This window comes from Lineus longissimus, chromosome 6 (assembly GCF_910592395.1).
Source record: "Lineus longissimus chromosome 6, tnLinLong1.2, whole genome shotgun sequence".
In the NCBI taxonomy this organism is placed as follows: Eukaryota; Metazoa; Nemertea; class Pilidiophora; order Heteronemertea; family Lineidae; genus Lineus; species Lineus longissimus.
In genome coordinates, this window is record NC_088313.1 from 21,203,389 (window position 1) to 21,218,977 (window position 15,589).

The following is a 15,589-nucleotide window of genomic DNA, read 5'->3' on the forward strand; positions in this document are numbered from 1 at the left end:
AACGCATCGAGAGATATGTGACAGCCCCTGGTCGATTTTACTGTACTCGAAATATCAATTATACTTTTACTCGTGTGTACTCTTGTGAAAAGTAGTCCCGACTCCCGCCGTCGAGAGAGTTACGACGGACAGCTCCTGGTCGATTTTATAGCACATGAGCTGAACAACAATATCGAGAGATTTCTTGATACTTTTTCTTAATTGGCTTCATCACAGGAAGTATAATATCTTTGTTATGTTCTTTTTATAACTCTTGCCGACGTAACAGCCTGTCTGTCCGGAGCAATTGACGACCTTTGCGGCGAGTCTTGGAATGGATCTCTGTTTGCGAGTGGGCTATGTGTGTTAGTAGGCTAAATCAAATTGAAATCATTAAAAGACAATTAGTCATGTAATTGGTACTTGGAAGAAAGTGTGGACAGTCCTGATAGCCCATTGCATTTACAAGTTGAAAACACTATCGTCTTCTAGAATTTGCAGACGGGGGTTAACCATCGTCCCAAATGGGCAAATTTTGAGATCAAATTCACAACCAAAATGCTGAGTGTCCCCTGGAAAAAAACGTCCAGCTTTTTTGTATTCTGAATAGAGGCCATGACCGTCTATAGCTCAGAGACTAACGCGCATAACAGCAATCTAGGTACCCCGGACATTCTATTCTAAGAAATTTCAAGCTTCCACACCGGGATAAGATCTTGATATCAAAACCCTCTTAGGATAAAAAAAACTCAAATCTAACGAAGATGTCCCGCGAGAAAATAAGGTTATAAAAGCAATCCACAAAAAAACTTTCGCTTTTTATGTGATATGTGAGTTAGGTGATATCAACACTCAACAACAGAAAAGCAAGAAAAGTTGAGTACATTGGTTTGGACTCGTTCATTCATCTGTGGGTGACGTAGTGAATCAAGAACATTGGAAATGGAGAAGGTCTCGGGTCGAAGTAGAGTTTGCTACGGTGAGGGCAAGCCCCAGACTGATATGATTGGAAGTATAGGCCTACCTGGCATGAAAAGCCTTCAATTTCTGATATTCTCAATGAAGAGATATGTAGCATTCCCTCCTCTGACAATGGTGTCGTCCACCATTCTCTGAGCGTCTCCCGGGCGCAGAACGTTTTGAAGGCAGGTGAAGTCAAGAAGTCAAATAGATAAGATGGCGAGGTTGATCAACTTGGTGATATCTTTTGCTTTACTTCTTGTTGTAGCCGGGCAGAGAAAGAGTGTTGTTCCAACAGAATGCTCGGAATGCCATCGAGATTTATGCAAGAAACCTCAAAATTGTCACGCCGGCGTTACCAAGGATCGCTGTAGCTGTTGTTACATCTGCGCCCAAGAAGAAGGACAGGCATGTGATCTGAACACGGGATACAAGTACGGGTCATGCGGTGACATGCTCAAGTGCTTGGCCCGTGATGACGTAGACGCCAGTCTCCACCTGGCGACTTGTCAATGCCGGGAGCCTGGCATAGTATGCGGCACCAATGACGTCACATATAACAGCTACTGTCAACTGTTAGCTGACGGAAAGAAGAAGACAATAGACATTGGTAGGAAATTCAAGCACCCTTGCAAAACCGGTAAGAGTTTTTTTGCTCTATTCAATGATAATTCAAGAAGTAATTTACAGCGTTCTTTCAAATCAAGTGAAGAAGGTGCGTAATCGATTATGTACGTATGGTGTCATAGATTGCACTAATAAAGTTTTCGGTTGTTTATAATTTGCCCCATCTCATAGCTATGATCTGCTCCTGGGATCCGTGCTTGAGATCACATGTGTATGTCATTCTCAAGACTTGGCCATGGCCAGTATCCTCAGGCAGTCATTATCTCGGCCTTTATATCGCTTGCCCCCTATACGCTCTCTTGCCAACAGCCAAGTGCATAACTCTGAAATAGGAATCTATAAAAAAAACTTTCTTATTTTCGAATAGTATCTATTCTCATCAAGGTGTGCAGAAATATTTACTCAGCATCATACCTGCAGGTATACAAATTGAAACGGTATGGTAGAAGGCCTAGATTGAATGCGGCTGCGAAATATAATGAAATCAATTAACCTTTTTACGCATCTCGAGAGAAAATGTCGGTTAAGAACAATGAAATGGCGGTGGCACACTCTTCTATCCGCATTTCTACTGAGCAGCCATCTATTACCCTTGCACCATTACGAATTAACCCTCGCATTTTGTAGATTTCGAAAACTGAGTGATCCCCTGCTTATCGTTTCTTTATGGTTTTCATGACCAAGTCCAAGGGTGTCCTCATCAGAGAGTGTTCGAATTGGAACTTGCTCAAATTGCCTCTGCCAGGTAAAATTGCCTAACTCATATTCTGAGTTAGGCATATTGAAAGACTCTGGTGAAATAAACTGATGTGCAATGCTCAATTAAGTCATAATAAAAAGAGTACCGAGACATAAGGAAACTGGTTTCCGGGTCACGAAGACAATAGATTTTTATTGTAGGCTAATTTTATGGAAAGTCTTTGTGTCCGCGCAATTTGAGTCATCTTGTCATTGAGGACCAAGCCAAAGGTGCCCTCCGTGGGCTGGGTTCGAGAGAGCTTGAAAGAGGCTTGCTTTGTGACGGATCGACCGGTATATTCACTGTCCCCAAAGTACACAAGATGTTACTGGAACCACATGCCGTCAGTCAGCCACACTAGTTCTTTCTTTAACCAAGAATTTATCTTCTTCGACTTCTTTTGCACCTGTAAATTTTCTGAAACATGAACTAATCCCTATATATATATATATGCTGACAGGAGGAGGTTTCCAATACGGCTGTAAAGTAAGCTAGGAGCCGTCGCGTCTTCCATTGCGCAAACAGGGCTCTCCAGCCTGTCACTCTGCATTTATGTCAGGGTTTGGTCAAATTCAAGCTATATACAACGATGTTGGCCTGCATTTGCCAAAAGATGCGGACAGGTGAAGAGGTCTGCCCCCTCAGAGGAAGCGCTCAAGTTCTTGTTGTTCAACTTCAAGAGACTTTTATAAGCCTTGAATAAACCACTCCAACTCAAGCCCTCTTCAACCGCCACGAAATGCATGTCAATTGGAGTCGTTTCGGTTGCAATGAACAACTGACACAAATGACAGAACAAGTCCAGAACACTAGAGTCGACAGTATCCGGGATTTTCTCACCTGCATGTCCATCCATCTTTCAAATGAAAAATCTTTGGCACGTTTCAGTTCCCTCCATCCGAAGCCCACCTACCAATGTGAAGAACGAAACTGGGGCAGATGTGTTCCTGTCCTGCGAGGCGACAGGTTACCCCATCCCCAGCATGAGCTGGACCTGGGTCAATGCCGAACAAGAAACGGTCGATTTACCAAGTACGTATTCTGTAATAATACCAGAAGCATCCTCATGCTCCTCCGCCTTGCTTGTTGCATGGAGAGAATAAGGATCGAGTGAAGATAACATACAATGACCCCAAAGAAGGGGGAAGACAATCAGCGCGGGTTATGGTGGAGGAGCATGTGGATGACCATGGTACGCAAGGATGACCAAAAGCAGATTATATGAGTGAAAGTTTTAACGCTCCTGGTTCTATAGTAGGATTATTGAAGAACATTCATATGGCCTGATGATATGGCTTAGGTGACGGTGTACGATGGTTAAAATGCTCGTTCTATCGATGCGGATACGAATGAGAGTAGTTCAGATAAACCATCCATCAGCGATCATGGTCGGTTCGAGATGCATCCAGCAGACGATAGGAAAGCAGGTGATGAAAGATTTGCCTTCTCCATCAACACTCCCCATCAGGAAGCATTTATGGTTAACCCCTTGAGGTATAATGAAAATGAGGAAGATCACACTTGCTAGTTGTTGCAGCCAGAATGATTTCGCTCGGGTATTCAGCTGACGATAAGAATTAGGTATAGGCGGTGAAAGATAGCCTGCCATTAACGCTCTCTATTAGGAAACAATTTTGGAACGTTAGAAAAAGCTGTTGCCACTGTAAAATGATCATCGCATTCCCTATCACACGTGGCTAAGTAAATAACCCCGGCTTAAAAACAACTTCTTATAGTTTTAAGGCAATCCTGATATGCATAATATGCAATAAAAAGCATTGAAATTCGCGGTTGGAACAGGTAGGTGGGTGACGTACAATCCAGAGGCAGTGGACCGGCCTCGTCTCTCACCCCATATGAGACAGAACGACTAGGATGACGAAATGGAGAGTCTAGTTAGCTGCCATTATGACTGATATGTTTACGCGACAGATACTGGATCAACTCCCGAGGCATCCCATTCATACGTACTCGGGGAGGGAAGAGGCTGATCCACTGTCTGCGGAGTAAAACGGGGGCAGGCTGGGTATCTGGACCAATAGGACCAGGGAGATTTGTCTGGCGTCACTGGTTTGTTTAGCCATGGCCTCTTGTTTCAGCTGACGACCTGCACGTCTCTGTGAACAGCCGCGGCGGGCCCGACAAGTACATGGTGACAGGCTGGATGCAGATCATGGACCTGAAGGAACACCACCAGGGGGATTACGTCTGTAAAGTGCAGAACGAGATGGGATTCGCCACGGCTGTGGCGCGGGTCAATGTCATCGACACTAGAAGTAAGTAAATCTCGGTCTTCGTACGCGATATCGCTCAGTGCATAACGAAATACGCGCGCCCCCCCCCCCCTAGCCCCACGGCCTGCCTGAACAATTGCAGTATTGCCTGAGCGAAATGGCGTGCGAATGAAATAATTTTGTCTGTGATTAGAGACCGTGGCGGGTAATGCTCTCAGTGTGCACCATGACCGGTGCAATCTCAAACAGCCTCAAAAGGGCGTTTTTGTACAGTTTTTATTATGTCCTATGCGGGCGCACAACCAATACTCAAACTAAACCCACTGGCATCTAAAGGGCTTCATCTCTGTCATGCCCAAGAAGATAAAAGTACAACTGGTCTTCCAGCATGTCCAGGGCACAACCAATACATACTGTTTCTCTCCTTAATCATTCACTGCATAAACCCGATTCACTGGATGCGTTTTCATTTGTAGGTCGCCTGTAAAATGATGCCGTGTCCACCCTCCAAATAACTCTACCACTGACTGGATCAAAGGAGGATCGGCCAGGAGCAGGACCCCATCTGCGTATACAACTCCATCTCACGGAACGGGATGAAGTCACAACCAATACGATCTTTACCCTTGTATCATGACGCGAGCCAAGGAAGTTTTGGGGTTTTGGTCCCAGGAACACTGAAGTAACAAAACTATGAAGTCCTACTTCTGATCCACTATTATAAAAACAACAACCGCGAACAACCAAAAGAAGACGGAACTCTTATGTTGACTTCAGGCTGTCTTCCTGCAATCGAACATGTCAGAAGAACCAATGGCAATCTTCACAAATAGTTCGTCGCAATCACCAGATAATACGACGTATTTACGTTCAACCCTGATAGAATAATCAACCAGTACAGTCCATGTTTAGTGGATTCAGAAATAAATAAGATATATTTCCTGAACAAGGTTTCCTTTGTTGACATTTTACAAGAAAACGTCAGATGTCACCGACGACACCTGCCAGACGTTTAGGTTAAAGTAATGACGCGAGATGGCAGCACGTGGGCGGTCTTCCAGACGGGTCGGTTTTCCTGACCCGATATGTGAATAAGGCTGTCCCTTATGTACGCATCCTCGGAAACCCAGAGTCAGTCGTATCCTCCTCCCCTCGCACACGTTACACGGTCGTTAGTGCCGAGTGTTGAGGTAGGTTTCCATGAAAACCTAGTAGGCCTATGAATGTACAGGAGCCCGGCTCAGGAGTCTAGAGTAACAGTAGGACAAATGATGGACAACATATATTATTGTTTTGGGATATTATCAACCAACAGATTCCGAGACACGTTTTAAATGAAAACAACTGGGACAGTAAAAGTAGCATCTGACTCTTATTTCTTAAAAAGGCCATTCTGGTGCGCCACTAAAATCGACGTCGTCGTCAAAACCGCAATTCAAAAGTTCCCGCCACGCACTCCACTCCGGGTTGGGAATTTAAATTTCTGGTCGCCAGATAGCCCTGGCGGGAAATAATGTAACTAGCCTGATTACTTTTCAATATTTCACTCAATATCATTACGCGTGGTTCTACAAATTTTACAAGAACCACAAACGGAAACAAAATCATTAATACATCGTACAAAAAAACTTCTGTTTTGAGTTAGCAACACATTTTACCTTATTTTAGGGTAAATTACCAAGTGCTACAAAAAAAGAGATTTACTTTATTTGGCGAAGTCATTGCCGTACGGCAAAAAGTCTGCACCTAAACAATCCAATTTTTCACCGATGATTGCCAATAAACCTTTATTTTGCGCCCTGTCAGGAAGGTGATTGTTGTCACCATGGCGCAGGACCAAGCTACAGGGTTTAGTGACACTGCTAATCTCACTGAATCTGAAAGGAAAAGAAGAGGTGATCTATTTTTCAGGGTTTAGACATTGAATGATTCAGATTTTCTTCCGGACTCGGCTATAATAGACTAGGCCTACATGTGCAGTTCCACGCATGTGTACACACACACGATCTTAGAGGCTGGTTCCTTTAAGGTAGCATGTATGATGTGGTGGAGGATATTGTGATCTCGATATCAACCAGGAAGTGGTAACTTTCTGTATAGACCAAGTTGGCCTATAGTTGCTCCATGACGACGACATATATTTCGGCTAGGCTATCGCTTGTCATTTCAATTCTAGAGCATGTGTAGGTCTCGATTTTCCTGGACTCTGAGTTTTATCAAACCTACCTCAATCTTTATCCCACGGTCCTTTATCCATTCATTCAACCTTCCTACTAGCAGATTAATAAATTTCCTTCATGCTGATGGGCTATACAGTACACACTTAATGAGGAAGAACCCCTTTCCATTAAGCCTGGTTTCCAGTTGTTACATCTATTTTCTGTCTTGTTGTTTCAGATGATGTCCCTGAGTGCCCTGTCTGCCTCCAAGTCTGTATTCATCCAGTCGAGTTACCATGTAACCATATATTCTGTTTCCTCTGCATCAAAGGGGTGGCCAATCGAAGCAAACGATGTGCTCTCTGTCGCCATGAGATACCTGTGGACTATCTGAACAACCCTGTACTTTTAAAAGCTGAGGACCTGAAGAAGGATATTAAAGTTGACCATGGAGGGTATCAGTGGTTTTATGAGGGGCGGAATGGGTGGTGGCAGTATGATGAACGCACGACCATAGAATTGGAGGAAAAGTTCAGTAAGGGAGAGAAAATGTTTGAGTTGCTGATTGCTGGCTTTCTCTATGTGATTGATATTGACAATATGATTCAAGTAAGGCGCAATGATCCCTACAGGAGGAGGCGGATAAAACGTGATCTCTCAAACATTGAGAGAAAAGGTGTGGCTGGATTAAAGATAATTCCACCAGAAGAGCGGGAAGGTGCTTATGGTGAAGAGGGTGGGAAGAGTCCCCCTGCCACTGGTGGAAGCACAACTAGTGTTCAAGGACAGAGCTCTCAAGGACACAACTCACAGAAAAGCCCTGCAAGGACACCTGATGCTACACTTGTGTCGCAGGCCCCAAGAAACATGCTGCCTGGCAGTGAGGCATCAACGCCAGAGTTAGACCGTGATCTCAGCCTGCAGATGGATAACTTGAATCTGGTTATGTCTCTAGATTCAACGAGGAGCACGGATCTCGATAGGAGCACGGATCTCGATAGGAGCACAGACCTTGAGGGGTCTTTTGGAGAACCTCTGGCCTCTGATAGAAACAAATCTGATTAGGTTTGTGCGGACAAATTCAGTTGATGTCATTATTATGAAATGTTCCCCAATATGAAGGGCTTATCTGTATAAGTATTTGAAATGTTTCCGTTGATGAAAATGGTGCAAGAATGTGATTTCAAGACTTCGGTCAGTGCGCAGATTATTATAAATACATTAAGGAGAATTCAAAGAAGATAGTTTATATACAAAACTTTGGCTAATAGTAGTAGAATTGGTACAGGAAGCTTGTGATCATTGTTAAAGAGAATGTGAAGTCTCAAAATGGAATGGCTGCATGAAATTATATACTTCACCTACATGCACTCACACAATCTGCTCCAAGTCTTGTTGAACTTGAAACGATCTGTAGTCAATTTCACTCCTTCCACATTGTATTGCACGTGCAGCTCAGATGTACTTTTGTACAGTGCAGAATATATTCTTTAGCGCTGCCAAGGTTTCTTTTCAGCTTCTGTAGCACTAGCAGGTACATGTATGTCTGTGTACAAGGTATGCAGTCAGCAGAGTTGGCCATGATGAGGTCCAAAATACTAAAGTATTTAGAGGTCTTGAGTTCTGTCCCCGGAGCTGAGCTCCCAATAAGCAGGCATTTCCAAGTAGAATTACATGGTACCCGGTACTATGATAGTGTAAAGGATTATCAATTAGATTACTTTCTAGCAACTTGCCAGAATTGCTCAGCCTGTATATAATATTAAATGGGATTGTGATTTCTGTTCACATTTGTAATGTAAAATGTACTACATGTAGTGTTCATAAAATTCATGATGTAATTTCTTGAAATGGCTGTGAAGAAATTACACTGTAGTGTAAATAAAAGCTCTCTCCAAAAGATTTTGTTTATTTCCCGTCCTTTACCACTTAAAGCAAAGCATAATCTTCCATTGCAGAGACAGACACTACTGTGACCAATGTAGATTGTGATACATGTATCCACCCCAGGTTGACATGAGTGTCCAGAGTCATTCGAGTCTAGGCCATTTGGTCAAGAGACCGAAGATGGGTTGGTTATGTGAAGATGACCACTTGCCTCTGAATGTTTTCAAGGAAACCTTTCTCCTAGGAATCAATGTTCCTGGGCTCTGAAAGCAGTTATTGCACCTTTTCCGTCAAAAAACTTTTGTCAAACTTCTGCAGAGATTGTGCTAGAGCATAGACAGAAAAGATAAGACCACGACTATCGTTTAGTTTGTGAGGCAAATGTCGTCCTTGAATCCTGTCTGGAGACCATTGTCTTAGGCATCCAGGGCTAAGGGTGTCCCTAAAGGTTGTGCTATGGGAAAGTACATCCATGAGGGAGATTCCACTGAGCAATGATTGGAATTTTCAGAATGCCAAGACCTCGTTAAGCTGAGCTCTGGGAACAGTCGAGTGGTAACCTGCAGGCTGGTAAATAACTCGACAAGCATTTTTTAAAACCACATTCTCTATTATTCAATTTTTATAATATACATAATTTTCTAAAGAATTCTAAAGCTGAAGTTGCTTGCGACATTGGAAAATTTATATTCCAAGCATTCAAACCTTGAAGTCATGCACAAGGAGATACTAAACCCTAAATGAAAATCGCACCCCTTCTCCGGACCCACAGAAGCCCCACAGGCTCCCCACACTCGGGAGAAGACAAAATCGTTGTGAAATACTCTGCCCGATTCATGACTAATACTCGACTTGTTTTCAGTCCAAAGAAACAAAGGCTTGCAGTGCTTGTTCAGGCAATTTCAATCCAAGATCCTTGACTGACTGTACCTCAGAGTAGACTCCAGCCTGATATCACTAGAACCTATTATCACAATCAAGAAATATTTCATTCTCATTTTGATCAATATGATCATGAGAGCAAAGTTTGTTTGGGACAAAAATCACAGTCCCAAAAAAGCTAATCACTGCAAACAGTGGTATCTCTTGAGAGGTTCCACTGTAGTCCCTAGCTGGAATACTATTATAACAATGGAAGTTCACTCGCACACTGAGAAACCCGGTCATTTACACGGTCCTTATTTTTACAGTTGTTGTCAATCCACTTTGTCAGGTGATTTCGTACCAACTCCATACACCACTCCTACCATAATCGCAGCAATGGTAAATCCTTGTGCCGCAATTCGTGCCCGCATCATTTTCTGTGACATAAGTTTGTTGCCCGACTTCATTTGCCACAGCCCATACGACAATGCCATTGTTGTTGCTATCAAACCTGAAATAGACATGATATCAGTCATTCATTTCCATGGTTTAATGTCCACTTGTAAATGAATAGCATATCGTAAGCAGCCTTCTTGAGCCAGGACAGTATCACTTTCAACTTTGTTCATTGTGCCTATAAGTCTTTTTTCAGCTCTGAACACCGTCCTTACGTCGCAGTGCTGTGGTGCTACGACGACGTCAAGTTGACTACTGACGTGACTGATCAAGTTGATTTTCCTTGAGAATAGGCCTATCTTTTCATCTTTTCTTGGCGTTTTAACAGGCACAAATGGTCCGCCCACATGCAACTTTTGCCAATTTTTGGGACACCCTGTAGGACTAGAACATACTATTAGTATTTATGCCACATAAAAAACTACGAAAAAAAATCCGTTTTCAACTCATTTATTTTAGTTTACAGTGTACACACCAGCAGGGACAAAAGGGTTTGCCTTTGCCTTCCTCAAGAATTTATCTTTGAAGTCCTCTTGCTGGTACATCGCCGATGGATTCGGGGGAGGGAGATAATCGAAATCTGGAGGACCATTTTGCTTGAAAGCATCTTTGCCCATATTTCCCATTTCTTTGGTTATGACACGGAATCGGATGGCGAACTTGAAATCAAAGACAAGTTCTACATTCAAATAACAACAAATATTCAAGTTAATGATAAATAATACCAGATAAATGTAAAGTGATTCTGTAAGTGTGAAATCATTTTATTCTTTCATAAATGAGAAATAAATTATTTTAAGCTTTTTAAAATACGCACCGCACGCTATTGATCCTGGGCTCTACTCAAAGGTCGAGGTCATCCGGAAATTCCCGCTCTCCAGTCTCCTCCATTCATCATTAGAGAGACTGGTACTTGACGGCAATTTACTCGTCATGAACTCGATTTGGGGGCGTAAGCTTCCGGTGACCGATCACGTGTTTTCTGTAGGATGGTTAACCTCGATCCTAGTAAATAATCTGTAATACCAGAGCGCTCGGTATGACAGTGTATCCGCTGTTTGCACTGAAAATGTATGGCTCGCCTCGGGTAAATCAACGAGGCTTCCTCGACCCTCCGCTACACGGCGGATAGGGTCGAGGTTAGGCCTACCTAGACTACACGTGCAATTCTTCAAAAAAGTTGTTATTTCTTTCAAAGAACACCAATTTGTAGTTGATCTATATACTCTATAGATAATGGGGAAGCCAAAGAAAAAGGGTAACACCTTCAACTACAATAAAAATCGACGAAAAGCTTGGAAAAAGTCTAAAGAACTGCCCAAAATTAAATGGTAGGTTATTACATGATACATGATGATACAACAATCAACATCATAACATGTACAAATACAATACATGAATACAATGTAGAATGCAGAATAGATGCAGGGACAGGGTGTCCCAAAAATTTGGAGCCTGTGAAGTGTGTATCGTCAGTATGCTCATGAGGTAATCTATACTTTGTGTGTGCCATGCATTTTGACTGGTGTGCTACAGCTATCTCGCTCTTAAGCCAGGTTTAAGTATAGTTATAGTAATGGTCTATATACTCAAACTAGTGTTTCTGCTGCACTACTATAGGATAGGTTGTCGATAGGGAGCCTGAACCAATCTCATGATCTGTTTTCCCTGATCGCCATGGCAGCATGGCCGATGCTTATCAATCCGGGAATTGAAATCAATCAATGGTCAATGCATGGGCTCTTTCATTTCCTTTCTATTGGTCCACGTCCTCCAGTTCCTTGTCTGTTACAATTGTTCCATTATTTCAGTGAACAAATCAAGAATGCTTGGGATGACACAAAGTCTATGCAACATAATCTTAAAAACATGGGTATCGCCACCAACCCCAACAAAGCTATCCCTGTACCAAAAACAAAAGACCTCATCCCAGGATTTGAGAGAGAAGATGGAGACAAACCTATGGAGATGATGATGGTACAACCAAGGAGCAAGTTACATGTAGTTAAAGGTATGAGTCGTTTCAGTGCAGAAGGCGAGGTTGTACTGTATATTTTTAATTGAAGTCCGGTTGGAATTTACTTCGAAAGATAATGGTACGTACGTCGTAGTGATGCTGGGCAAGCTTATTTAAAGCGATCTTGTCTTGTCCTACGATATTTGTCATGTCATAATGCCAGAAAGGCAGTAAACTTCAATCATTGCATTGACTCATTTCAATATTCAAGTGTGTTTTGGGGACTTTAGCTTATTCTTTCTTCTTTGTTCTAGAACTTGAAGACATTGCCAATCAACCACAAGAGAAAAGACTGAAATTACCAGAACAAGAGGTCAAATATTGTATTTACATGATGGAAAAACATAAGGACAACTATAAAGTAAGTGTATTTGAACAGATAGCCGGCCATGCAGTGCCAAAAAGTCTAGTTGTAGCTCATTTACAGTTGAGTCTGACTGAATTGTTGCTTTTGTTTTTGAATATGGAAAGCACATGCTAATCACCAAGTTGTCTGTTTTTTAGGCAATGGCTCGTGATGAAAGAAACTACTATCAAGACACGCCGAAGCAAATAAAGAGGAAAATAATGACATTCAAAGGCATCCCTAGCCAGTACCAGGCATATCTCAACTCAAAGGAGGAAGGAAAGATGGATACCACGTGACAGATTGAATGTGTTCGATGATTTAAGACTTTGGGTTACTAGTCCTTCATGGGGCTGGACTGGCGCAGGCAAATCCCGCCTGATTTAAGACTTTGGGTTACTAGTCCTTCATGGGGCTGGACTGGCGCAGGCAAATCCCACCTTGTTTTGAGAGTGAGGTTAATGACTTTACACTCCTACTTGTATGAAGCTTCTTTGTCGGAATCCATCTTGGGAATAAATAGTTTGTACATAGAAATTTTGCGTGAAATTTTAATTTTTAGAGGTAGTTTGTGAACATTTTCATCATTGGAGACCATTAGCTACTCTGCAATTGGTTGTGACAAAACTAGCCTGAAGATGGCGCGTCCACGACATCCATGGAGAGCAGGTTGCGACAGTTTCCTACAGAATAAACCATTGGACAGTAGAACACCACAGCACAGGTTGTGACCTATACCTAGCTTGACAGCTCAAGACTGGGCATTGCACAACCTCGCATTATTGATGCAGGTTAAGACGAGTCCAACTACCTTATCAGTGTAGGAAATGATCTGGTCGACTTCCTTGTATCCTGATAAGTCCAATTGGAATCTGCATTGCTTGGTTTTAGCCAAGACAAAATAGATGGATAGATAGATAGAGAAATAGAATAATACCGGTACTGTGCTGTGAGTATAATTTTTATTACATCCATGATATGAAGAATCGTAATTGATACAATATTGGCCAAAAAAAGTAGATTGGCTTTCAAATAACAGTGAAATTGTCTATCAACCATCTAAAACCTGTCGAATTATATGGATAGCCACCTTGAAGCAGTAAGTACAAAAGATATTCCACACTTGTTAGTGTGCCCATCCCCCCAACCTCAACTATGACTACACATCCCAAGTGTGCCCAACCCCCCAACCTCAACTATGACTACACATCCCATGTGATCCAAAGGAGCATTTTAGTTGTCTCACACAAGAACTCCTTTCTTCAGAATGACATTTCCATACACGGAAGACTCCCTGAAAAGCAAAAGTGGATTCATGAAATACTGGAAAAGTTTGGCCGTTAAAAGAAATCCTATGAAAAAGGAAAGTCTTGACTTAATGTAACAAGTTGAGCATACTCACCCTGTATGAACAATTGCATAGGCTGTTTTGGCTCGATCATAGAAATCAAATCTGTCCACCTTTGAGATTTTTATCTGAAAAATAACATGGAGTCCATGTAACAATGCTGCTGCAATGTTAAACATCTCACAGATAGATGTCTAACAAGAGACATCTATCTAACATGATGTCCAATAGACATCACCAGAACTTCCCTGTGTAGAGAAAACATCACAACCAAGTTGCTCTTACAGGGACACAAATTATCCCATCCACCAACTAACTGAGGTTTTTGTCCCTTGCCAAGTCAGGCAAGACTCCTGCTCAACTATAAAGTACCTCAGAGTACTTTGAGACAAAGTTAGCCTACCTCTTTTTTCTCTGCAGCATTTACAAGTTCAGTATACTTGTCCCAAATGGGCACCTTTAATCCACTCTCTTTGTCAGAGCGCACAAGGTCCATCAGAATGACCTAGAAAGAGAAACATATATTCTCAGATCACACTGCAAATGGCACACGCTTAAAAATGGCAAGAAGAGAGCATGCCCTCATGATGAAAGAAGTTGAATATGGCACTGTATTTTCATGGGTTTCATTGGTGAAAGGCAAACTGTCCTCCATGTTCACAGACAGGCCCGACAGTGTTTGAGACAATAGCAAGCTGATCACTTCAGTAGCAACTGGACAGTATTCCTTCTGTGATGAGCCGAAAGGCCTCCTACTCAATATCTCAGAGACTTGCACGTCAAGATATGAACTCATACCTACAGGATTGTCTACATACTGATCCAGAGGCATCAGCTTGAGGATGGCACCCAACAGATCTGGGATATTGTGACCTAGAAGGAAAGTATTCCAGAATTGAAGATAGATGAAAGGTGACAGGTTGTTGTCAGTGTCTTGCTTCTCTCAGAGGCTGGAGAGGCTGGACTGAAGTGGGAGTGTTCCCTGAGATTATTACCTTTACTAGCGAGTTTGAAATGATTACTCCCGTCAGGTCAAGAGTAGTTCTGTCTCCATGAGCTGCTGGTCATACATACCAATCCTGCATGGACAGTCAATAGCTGCATTCACTACACCTTCCTGTTTTACCCATTCCAGGAGGGAGTGAGACCAAGAGGTAAATGAGACTGGTGACCTTGAGTATTCCAGATGTACCTACCATCAGCCCTAACTTCTCTTGCACCTCTGCCAGTACCACTCCTGCACAGCGAAGATGAAGGAAAGTGAGCATCTGCCAAAACTGAAATAAAAGTAGGCGGTAATTCAATGGGAATGATAAATCACTGAACAGAACCTGGGTTAGCTGGTGGATATTTTCCTATAAATGTTGGAGCTGTCACATGTGCCTGTGGTAATGGTGGTAGACGACATCGATCTACTCTAGTCGAATGAACCATAGACGTATATTGGCTGAGACAATCGGATTTACGCCTTCTTTGAAGTACTTTTTTCTTTTATCATCTTAAGCTACTCTGAAAATGTTCAATTACAATATTTGAATAGGCCTAAATCTAACACTAGGCTACAGTATACATGGTAAATGTGTTCACTAAAATGTCCGAATATTCTTCAACTGCAGCCCATAGACTAACCAATTTCATCCCCATGACCCATGGCAGCAAGCACATGAAGCAAGTCTGGTGAAAGTATGTTAGGTATTCCCCTCAACGGCATATTTGGATGTTTTGTGATGAAGGAAAAATGGGAAAATGATGACGTGACATGGAATGCATCGATGACACGGATGTCCGATGAAGCCAGCCGTTTTTGGGGATTACCCGATCTTGCAAACGAGGCTGGGGATTCCCAAAATCGTCGGTCCTATGTCGAATTTTATATACACCCGTTGAAATGTGCATAGTCAATAAATCGATTGCGACCTGGTAAACGATAGTTACCTTTGACGACGCTTGGAGAATGGACTATGTCCGAGAAT

General features: G+C 42.4%; 4 protein-coding genes across 5 annotated transcripts; 3 read left to right on the plus strand and 1 right to left on the minus strand.

The window, feature by feature from the left end:
- The first annotated feature begins 1,110 nt into the window (after positions 1-1,110).
- Positions 1,111-5,458, plus strand: LOC135489792 (insulin-like growth factor-binding protein-related protein 1). Its single transcript, XM_064775338.1, has 4 exons — positions 1,111-1,579; positions 3,194-3,337; positions 4,405-4,581; positions 5,016-5,458. Exons 1-4 carry the CDS (start codon positions 1,156-1,158, stop codon positions 5,024-5,026), a joined length of 756 nt encoding a protein of 251 aa, XP_064631408.1. The 5' UTR covers positions 1,111-1,155; the 3' UTR covers positions 5,027-5,458.
- An 815-nt stretch (positions 5,459-6,273) lies between these two features.
- On the plus strand, positions 6,274-8,598 carry LOC135489181 (E3 ubiquitin-protein ligase rnf146-like). The gene is made up of 2 exons (XM_064774398.1): positions 6,274-6,434; positions 6,937-8,598. Exons 1-2 carry the CDS (start codon positions 6,365-6,367, stop codon positions 7,761-7,763), a joined length of 897 nt encoding a protein of 298 aa, XP_064630468.1. The 5' UTR covers positions 6,274-6,364; the 3' UTR covers positions 7,764-8,598.
- A 2,415-nt stretch (positions 8,599-11,013) lies between these two features.
- LOC135489075 (nucleolar protein 16-like) lies at positions 11,014-12,781 on the plus strand. The gene is made up of 4 exons (XM_064774226.1): positions 11,014-11,236; positions 11,717-11,916; positions 12,177-12,283; positions 12,427-12,781. Exons 1-4 carry the CDS (start codon positions 11,142-11,144, stop codon positions 12,565-12,567), a joined length of 543 nt encoding a protein of 180 aa, XP_064630296.1. The 5' UTR covers positions 11,014-11,141; the 3' UTR covers positions 12,568-12,781.
- A 430-nt stretch (positions 12,782-13,211) lies between these two features.
- On the minus strand, positions 13,212-15,427 carry LOC135489076 (fucose mutarotase-like). 2 transcript variants are annotated; one of them, XR_010447094.1, is made up of 7 exons: positions 15,246-15,427; positions 14,813-14,893; positions 14,419-14,489; positions 14,020-14,121; positions 13,671-13,744; positions 13,460-13,562; positions 13,212-13,416 (listed from the first exon to the last, which is right to left on the minus strand). XR_010447094.1 is itself a non-coding variant. In XM_064774227.1 (6 exons), the coding sequence occupies exons 1-6, from the start codon at positions 15,325-15,327 to the stop codon at positions 13,511-13,513; spliced, it is 462 nt and encodes a 153-aa protein (XP_064630297.1). In that variant the 5' UTR covers positions 15,328-15,427; the 3' UTR covers positions 13,212-13,510. The 2 variants fall into 2 exon arrangements, 1 of the variants encoding a protein (XP_064630297.1); XM_064774227.1 differs by having other exon boundaries at positions 13,212-13,562.
- Positions 15,428-15,589: the final 162 nt, after the last annotated feature.

What these genes read in the sequence shown, in the direction of transcription:
- LOC135489181 (XM_064774398.1), top strand. Translation starts at nt 6,365, where the DNA reads ATGGCGCAGGACCAAGCTACAGGGTTTAGTGACACTGCTAATCTCACT. An exon ending in ATCTGAAAGGAAAAGAAGAG is followed by an intron (nt 6,435 to 6,936) that starts GTGATCTATTTT and finishes TTGTTGTTTCAG; the next exon opens with ATGATGTCCCTGAGTGCCCT.
- LOC135489792 (XM_064775338.1), top strand. Translation starts at nt 1,156, where the DNA reads ATGGCGAGGTTGATCAACTTGGTGATATCTTTTGCTTTACTTCTTGTT. An exon ending in CAAGCACCCTTGCAAAACCG is followed by an intron (nt 1,580 to 3,193) that starts GTAAGAGTTTTT and finishes GGCACGTTTCAG; the next exon opens with TTCCCTCCATCCGAAGCCCA. An exon ending in AGAAACGGTCGATTTACCAA is followed by an intron (nt 3,338 to 4,404) that starts GTACGTATTCTG and finishes CTCTTGTTTCAG; the next exon opens with CTGACGACCTGCACGTCTCT.
- LOC135489075 (XM_064774226.1), top strand. Translation starts at nt 11,142, where the DNA reads ATGGGGAAGCCAAAGAAAAAGGGTAACACCTTCAACTACAATAAAAAT. An exon ending in GAACTGCCCAAAATTAAATG is followed by an intron (nt 11,237 to 11,716) that starts GTAGGTTATTAC and finishes CCATTATTTCAG; the next exon opens with TGAACAAATCAAGAATGCTT. An exon ending in AACATAAGGACAACTATAAA is followed by an intron (nt 12,284 to 12,426) that starts GTAAGTGTATTT and finishes TCTGTTTTTTAG; the next exon opens with GCAATGGCTCGTGATGAAAG.
- LOC135489076 (XM_064774227.1), bottom strand. Translation starts at nt 15,327, where the DNA reads ATGCCGTTGAGGGGAATACCTAACATACTTTCACCAGACTTGCTTCAT. An exon ending in AAGAGAAGTTAGGGCTGATG is followed by an intron (nt 14,490 to 14,812) that starts GTAGGTACATCT and finishes CTTTCCTTCTAG; the next exon opens with GTCACAATATCCCAGATCTG. An exon ending in ATGCTGCAGAGAAAAAAGAG is followed by an intron (nt 13,745 to 14,019) that starts GTAGGCTAACTT and finishes GTTATTTTTCAG; the next exon opens with ATAAAAATCTCAAAGGTGGA.